General features: G+C 39.5%; 1 protein-coding gene across 1 annotated transcript in view; it reads left to right on the top strand.

Moving 5' to 3' along the window:
* The first annotated feature begins 280 nt into the window (after positions 1-280).
* Positions 281-8,811, top strand: part of LOC144647363 (uncharacterized) — a 92,038-nt gene continuing 83,507 nt past the window's right edge. Inside the window, exon 1 of the mRNA XM_078507166.1 lies at positions 281-408. Coding sequence (XP_078363292.1) covers positions 386-408 — 23 coding nt within the window. The 5' untranslated portion in view covers positions 281-385. The remainder of the gene's footprint in view (positions 409-8,811) is intronic.

Raw genomic sequence — 8,811 nt, 5'->3', positions numbered from 1 at the left:
AGGTAAAACCAAATTTGGTCTGAGAAGGCAGTAGCCTGAGAGTGCATCCGGTTTTGAAACAACAGTAACCTGCGATCAGGCGTTATTTTTCTCGCGGCGGCCGGGTCAAAAAAAAGAAAGCCTGATCGCAGGTTTTAAAACAACAGCCGATGCAGCTGAATCCCGGCTAAGAGAAACAAAAAGGGCTATGGGGACGAGAATGCTGAATCCCTTGTTCGACAGCTGAACTCGAGTTATGACGTCATAGCCGTACCAAGCCCTTCGCAGAATGTTAGTTTCCTAAATGGCGGCTTTGTTAAACCCGAGTACGGGAGAACCTAGCAAACAACAATGCGAATATTGCACAAGCAACGATCATTTCTTGTTGCAAGAGGGACTTTAGATCATGTCTAGGGGTCTACCTCATCGGTGAGTAGTAATTTACCTCTTCTAATCCCCCTTTTACACGATTATGTGCACTTACCTTTTGGTCTATTAAAAACCTAAACCGAGACAGCCGTTGCACTGAGCATGTTAGCTTCGAAAGATTTGTACGAGGAGCCTTTATTGTAAATTTTAAGTTAAATGATATAATAAAAGTTTTCTCACTGATGAATTATTACAAGGTTAGAAGGTAACGCAGTCAAACTAGCTCAAATGCTACATCCACCACCCGATATAAACTTCAACTTTATATTCAAATATCTTGCCTGCCTTGTTGTGTTAAAGATACAACAATCCCACTGGTGAGAGATCATCCAGAGGATATCCACCAAGATACGGAGAATTCTCCGGGTAACATCCACTGCGATCTTGAAGTAGTACATGTTCTGAGAATTAAATTCTCTAAGTAAAATGTTTGTCAGTGTAAACCTTGCTTCCATCCCAAACAGCTGCTCATGTACTTGTTTAGTCGCAGGGGGCCCAGACAAACTGTTTGTGTGCAGACTGTGCACATTTACATTTTTATAGAGAATGTATGCAATTTACCGAACGGTCTGTAGAATTGCGTGTAATGGCGCAAAACATGAACAAATTTGTGCTGAATAAATGTAAAGTTTTCCTACCTTTTGTGTAGCATTGTTTTTTCGGCTCGAAATGGCGAATATGAGTCGATTGAAGGATATTTTGCTTTCGCTGTTTACTATACATCTAATTATATGGAAAGGGTGGAAACTCCGACTGCTCCAAAGTAGAACACTTCCAGCGACGAGCCGATTTTCGACCTGATACTCCCATCGCACAGCTTTCAAACTACGCACCAGAAAAGAGGAAGGCTTGACGAATCTTCTCGTATCATTTGATCGAAAATTTATCCAAACGGTCCGGAACAAGCCCTCGAACGAAAACGGGTATCCAAAATTTTTAAGCCGTCCGAATGCGTAGCACCAATTTGTGGTGCCGAAGGGAAAACGCTATTCCCCAGCCACTTTGTGATTGGATACAATTGAACAATGGTCGTTCAAGATTTTGTTTTGTGGAAAGGGAGGCAAAGGCAAAACCGATACTCAGTAGTGTAGGGAGTGATGTCAATGGTGCGACACAACCCAAGGCTCCTCCCGCAATTACGACGGCGATGTCGAAAGCGACGCATAATCATTTAAATATGCGCCGTTATAATTTTTATACGTCGAAGTAATTATACAATATTCATATTCTAGTCGATATGTGCTTTATTTTTAAAGCTGGCTTGCTTAGGCTTTGGTAGATTGTGCTAGCATAATTTTTGGCATAATTGGAGCTAAAAAGCATAATTTGTGAAACGAGCACTGCCACGGCATAATTAGCAATTTTTAGCACTTTTTGGAGCAATGTTTTACAACCGAAGAAAACAAACTGTAATGAAATTTAGTCATCTCACCGCGTTGTTTTACAGAGGTTGCAAAACAATGCACCTACATATGAAACTCTCGTGCAGAGCCTTTATTTATTTAGCTTTTTGTTTACTGACGTTTCTGTTGTGTTGATGAGCAACATGTCGGGACAACCCCGCTGCACGGAAGTTTCGCATGTTGGGGATTTGTTTTGCAATCTGTAAAACAACGAGGTGAGATGACTAAATTTCATTACAGTTTGTTTTCTTCGGTTGTAAAACATTTCTTTTTCTTTGAAAAAATAAACGCTGTCTCAACATATTAGAAGCAAGCCAGCTTTAAAAATAAAGCACATATCGACTAGAATATGAATACTTCGACGTATAAAAATTATAACGGCGCATATTTAAATGATTATGCGTCGCTTTCGACATCGCCGTCGTAATTGCGGGAGGAGCCTTGGGTTGTGTCGCACCATTGACATCACTCCCTACACTACTGAGTATTGGTTTTGCCTTTGCCTCCCTTTCCACAAAACAAAATCTTGAACGACCATTGTTCAATTGTATCCAATCACAAAGTGGCTGGGGAATAGCGTTTTCCCTTCGGCACCACAAATTGGTGCTACGCATTCGGACGGCTTAAAAATTTTGGATACCCGTTTTCGTTCGAGGGCTTGTTCCGGAACGTTTGGATAAATTTTCGATCAAATGATACGAGAAGATTCGTCAAGCCTTCCTCTTTTCTGGTGCGTAGTTTGAAAGCTGTGCGATGGGATTATCAGGTCAAAAATCGGCTCGTCGCTAGAAGTGTTCTACTTTGGAGCAGTCGGAGTTTCCACCCTTTCCATATAATTAGATGTATAGTAAACAGCGAAAGCAAAATATCCTTCAATCGACTCATATTCGCCATTTCGAGCCGAAAAAACAACACTACACAAAAGGTAGGAAAACTTTACATTTATTCAGCACAAATTTGTTCATGTTTTGCGTCATTACACGCAATTCTACAGACCGTTCGGTAAATTGCATACATTCTCTATAAAAATGTAAATGTGCACAGTCTGCACACAAACAGTTTGTCTGGGCCCCCTGTGACTAAACAAGTTTAGTTGGGTCTTTTCCTGACTTGGATATCGTATTTAAGTCAGTGAACAGCATTTTTTTTTCTCATGTATTTTTTTCTCTGCTGTAGATCTGTTTCTTCTTTAAGTTAAAGTGCCCAAGAAGTGAAAAATGTTTTTGTTTAGTTATAAAATTTACCTACTGAAATACATGATTCCAAAGTTTGAAACACGTAGGTATAAAACTAACGATTTTATGCACCTATCAATGTTAAGCCCGAGGGGGGGGGGGTCGGGCTAACCACGGGAATTTGATCGTGAGGTAGGTCCCCAGGGTAGGGATTTTGATCGTACGTGATGGCCCCAGGGTAGGGATTTTCGGGTCTTATATGAAGGTTTGAAGGACATTTGACCACATTTCATGGGGATTTTGACCAATTATTTTGTCCCGGGGGTGGGGAATTTGACATTTTTTTATAAAAAATGTCAAAATCCCCACCCCTTACCCGACCCCCCCCTCGGGCTTAACATTGATAGGTGCATTACAAGCGCTCAAAGTTGTGCCATTTCCCCCTCAAAAATGGTCATTTGAATCGCGCGGTCAAAGTACCACGTGATACAATTCAGTGATGTCACTTGGGTAACTAAATGGCGAAAATGAAGAAAGCAAAGAGAAAACAGCAAGGGCGATTTTGCATTGCTGGTACCCCTAACCAGCAAAGTTGTAAAAATTCTTTGTTCACGCCAGGTAAACGAATGTATCAGTTCCCGTCTGATCCAGCTGCGAGGGCAAAATGGGTCCAGTTTCTCACAGGCATGATTTCAAAGATCCCTCATCGAAGCACAAGCTGCTCTGTTCGGCACACTTTGGAGTTCGAAATAGCCGATAGTAAATAACAAGGACGGATGATGATGATGATGGAATGAATGAACGGCAAATCCAAGGGTAATACATGTAGGTTTTTTCTTAAAGTAAAACTAAAGGAATTTGAAAAAAACAGCGTTCGAATTGGTGCGGGTCTTGCCAATATTTATGTAAATTTGGCCAAAAAGGAAGCTGTACTATGTTGTGTCACGTTCGTTTGTGACAAGATTTAGAACGCAAAATATTAAACTTTGAAGTTCATTCCTTTACTAAGTTCTCTTCTCAAAAACTCAGTTGGCTGTTAAAAGAAGAATCTAAATCGGATACTTACGTGCGGTGATGCTTTTACTACCTGACGTGATTGTATGAGTGGATGGCATTATTCGAGAGGTTCCGCGTTACTTTTTTGGCATACCATATGCAAATTTTGCTCACTTTTTCCAAGGCGCCGCCGTAAAAGGCTGAAACTGTTTTCCTTCTCAAAAGCTGGGATTACAATTGATACCAGTTTCATTCAAGAAGTATTTAGGTTGTTTGTTTGTAGTTTTTAGGTTTTTAGACTTTTAATGCAAAATTTAAAAGACAAAAGAGACACGCTTATTTCAAGCGAGACGCAACAAAGCGTCACAAATGTTTATAATTTATATTGCCGGGTGATTTGTGTGCCCATTTATTTGCAAGCTTCACTCCAATTCATGGTTTACGGAAGGCTTCATGGCTACAATGATTTCACGTTGAATTAATGTCACTTCGTTTGCGGACAAAAGTATGTTTTGTAACACAAACTTAATGACAGATTTATTTGCGAAAACCTCAAGATTTACTTGCTAGTGAACATAAATTGCGTAAACTATGTGGTTGAAAACATACACTTGCAGTAAGATAGGTAGAGCTCCGCAGGATCAGACTTTGATTAGAAAGGACAGCAGAGTGTATTGTTAGATAGGGAGTCTTTCTTCTCGTTCCATTCGTTTTTAAATTCGAAGTCCACTGTCTTTCTAGGACAGCTTTTTGTCAATACTTGTATGGGTAGGAGCGATACTTGTAAGCAAGCAAGCGGAATCAAGAACTGCACCGCGAAAATATCTTACTGTTGAATGTTGTGGTTTCTTCATTCTCGGGGTTGCTCGATATTTCTGAAGTTTCGGTCATTTCTGAAACGCTCGACATCTTTTCTTCCCTTGGTTACAAGAAATCAGTAAACTCTGACTGCGTAATTGACTGCACAGACAAACGAGAGGCACCCAAATGACGTCACGGGCTCGCATTTCAGGAATAAACTCGACCCATTCCTCTGACCATTTTTGAAGGGAAAATGACACAACTTTGAGCGTTTGTAAAATCGTTAGTTTTACCACTACACGTTTCAAACTTCGGAATCTTGTATTTCTTAAGGTATTTTTTATAACTAAACAAAAACATTTTTCACTTCATAGGCACTTTAAGAAAAGCAGGCTTTTGGCAAGCAGAAACTGACTGGGGTGCAGGGTTACAGAGTGTGGCCCACATTAACTCCCCACCACCTCTTCTTTGGTCACGGTTTAATCATAATTCTTGGTAGATTTTGGATCACTGCATTTTTTCTGCAACACCTTTTGTTCAAAATTTCTTTTTGGTAGAAAAATTTAATTCAAGCTGGAAGATTTTTGAGAGGAACCAAGCCTCCTTGTCTTTTCCCTTGCTATGGGCCTAAACAAATAGTAAAACAACCACTGACAAAGTATAACAGTGATCCATCTACCTGCACGTCCCATGTCTCTGATGTGCAAAATTTTCTAGAGACGCAAGGTTGATTTCCAGCTGTGTCCATCTGGATGCAAACCTAACACTGCCATCACTGTGTTTTTGCTTTTTTCTTGATGCAGAAAAGCGGTTATTCGAGATGATAAAATTATCTTCAAATCATGGCGGGGTGTAAAAGCATTAGGGCTTATAAAACTACAGAATTCCAACCATTAAATAAACACTAGCACCACTTTCTACATGTTCCTTTACTTTTCATAATGTACCCCTTTGTATCTTCTAAAGCACTGTTTAATTTTTTTCCATAAGCGAGAGATTATCAGATAACAATGTGCGCATCAAATCTGTTTTCCCTCAAAAGCCTAACATTCCGGACTCAAGATGGATATATGATAGAAACTTAAAAGAAACTTTGTTTTAATAGGTTTTATTGTGGGAGACCAGAGAAGCCCGCAATCCTAATCTCAACATTGCTCTTACGCATGCGCGGCATGTACCTGTATATAGCCAGATCCTTTCCCGATTTGCGATCTTTCACTAAGAATAAATGGAATGACAAGAATTTTTTAAAGATGGCCGTCGCGTTGGCCAGTGTACTCGATTTTTAAAGCCAAAGTTTCGCTTAATTTGTGTGTTAATGTCCATTTAAAAGTTTGAAAATGGAAAGAAACAGTTTTAAAGAATATGCAATTCTGGCTATGATGTCAAAAGAAGAAAAGTAAACGCTGAAAACCTGTTTCGACGAACTTCATTTGAGATTCCATTTGAGCCGACAGTGGAACCGAAGAAGGTAACAGATACATACTTTGTTGTATCATGTTCTTTTCACGTGAATAATCGACAAATATGAAAGATATCAGACTTCATATTTGAATTGTTTCCAAACATTACCTAGAAAGCATATAGTGTCATTCTTACGAGATAAACACAGACTCAAGGCAAACTCATTGCATTTATTTTAATATTCAATATTGAGTTAATCAATAAATTGGAAGCACATATTGGCCTTTTTTTGGAGGGGGGGAAGAAAAAAGAAACTCGTTTATGGGGGGGGGGAGGAAAAAATGTGTGCTTGCCCGCCTGGGCCTTGAATTCGCGCCCTCACTGCTTTCGAACTCGATTTTGAACGTGTTGAGCTTACAAAACACATAGGTTCACAACCCGTACATGTGCCTAGAGCGTTTTGCATTATTGTCTCGGAGGTTTAAGAGGTTTAAAGAAGAGATAGCAGAAACAGCAATTTTTAACGTTTGTTTGGTTACAACACATACTACTTTCAACCTTGAGCAGTACCAAGTACTGGAGAAAATTAATGTAAACAGTGAATATATGGGGGTTTGGGAGAGGAAAAGAGGTGCAGGTGTAGGGCATGTCCTTTTTGTAAACCTTTTTTACCCAAAAACACAACGTAGCTAGAGTTGCCCTCGGCTATCCCCTTGGGTGACACTAACGCTTCTTTTGTGCTTAGCAACCTTCCGCATGCATCTGAAACTCAATAGTGCATGCTGTGATGTTTACCATTTGTTAAATAGTCAAAGGTTCAAAACCAGCAGAATGTTCTACTAAAAGAGAAGTGACTCTTCCTCCAAGATCTGTGGGCCTCAAAGAAAGAATGAGATGAGAAACTGGATGATGAGATGCTTCACAATGGATAAAAATTCAAAACGAGATTGAGTTGATCTCCATGGTAACCACAAGATTCATTGGTAACTCCAACTGTCAGTTGCTATGCTTTTGTGATGCTTCAACCATGGCTAATGCCTCTGTTATCTATTTGAGCTCTGATGCTGGTGTAAATTTGCTCTTCAGAAAATCAAGAGTGGTGCCCATTAAGAAACTAGGCACAACTTAACTGGAACTTTTAGCAGTACTTATTGGTGTCCGAATGCTAAACTTTGTACAAGAGTAACATCAACTCCCTGTGGAAAAGGAGGTCCTTTGGACAGATAATCAATGTGTCCTTCACTGGATCATGAGCAAGAAGCCGCTATCAACTTTTGTTCAGAATCGAGTCCAAGAGATCACTGAAACAAAGGACATATTAAGTTTTCGTTATGTTGTCACCAGTCAAAATCCACTAGATTTCTTGTTCAGCTGGGGATTATTTCCCCCACAAAACATATTTTGTTTTAAATTTTGTGTAAAAATCTAGACGAGGCACTTGCCTCGTCTTGCCTTGTGATAGTTACGGCCCTGGGATAAAAAGATTTGTTAAGAAAGCTAGAAAACAGACAACACAAACTGGAGAGCTAAAGGCTTCGAAATTATGGAAGCAAAGATTCTATGGATCAAGTTTGTCCAGAAGACCAATTTCCCAGAAGCATTTAACACCACGAGTGGAACTGTGAACAATCAAAGAGCTCTTTGAGCCACAACTGAATTTTTTTGCCAAGTTTAAAAGTTAAGTTTTCATTCCTTGAAAATATATGAGCAGCAGGTGATTCAAATATTTCTTTGATGCACATGACAACAGATAAACGACAGAATGTCCATTACATTGATATAAGATATTTTCGTCTTACGTGACTAAGTATGTCTAATTAGCACACTCGTGTAGGCACTGACTGTGGAGCGGGATGTCGCGAGTTCGAAACCCAGAGGAGACGGTTTTTTTCTTTTTTTAACCCGAAGCACTGAAAATGGTTTGTTTATTATTTCGCTCTGTAGGTATAATGCATTGCAAAATAATTTACATGTAAGCTGTTAAAGGAGAAGTTCACTCCAGAATGGCCAGTAATTTTTTTTATGCCAGTAAAAAGTTTATGCAAAGATATGTTATTCACCAAAATTTCAGCTTCTAACGAGCGCTTAAACCCTACGAAATCCTTTTCTGAAGTAGCCCAAAACTCGACAACTGAACGCCGCCATCTTGAAGCTGTTAATGTATGCGTGACGTCAAAGAGCTCAGCCTGAAGTTGAGCGGGAAAATTTTAATTACTTCAAACTCCTTGTTTCTTTGTAGTGGCTTTTGTTTGTCAAAATGCCTGTTTGTGCAGCTACATTTTGCTTAAACAGAGCTCCAAGAAATACAAAAAGAGGTATTTCCGTTTTCACCGTCTTTCAATATTTAAAGAACAATTGCTCAAAAGTGGACACAAATATTTGTGTGTTCCGGCGTTAAATGGGGGTCCGATCGAGTTCATTATTGAAGTGCAATTTTCTGCAACTTTTTCAGGTTGATCTATTATTACCTATCCTTTGAGACCCTCGATTTTTCTCGTCGTCCCACTCGACAATCTGTCTCTGGGTCTCCGAGGATGATCATGTTACCAATGTTGCAGTATTGCATACGGTACTTGCATGTTGCAATCAAGATTTGTGACAAACAGAACATAAACAACCAATAA

Source organism: Oculina patagonica, chromosome 3 (assembly GCF_052425735.1).
Source record: "Oculina patagonica isolate OP01 chromosome 3, crgOcupat, whole genome shotgun sequence".
Classification (NCBI taxonomy): domain Eukaryota; kingdom Metazoa; phylum Cnidaria; class Anthozoa; order Scleractinia; family Oculinidae; genus Oculina; species Oculina patagonica.
Note: the sequence above shows the minus strand (reverse complement) of the source record. Positions and strands in the feature narration are given on the sequence as shown.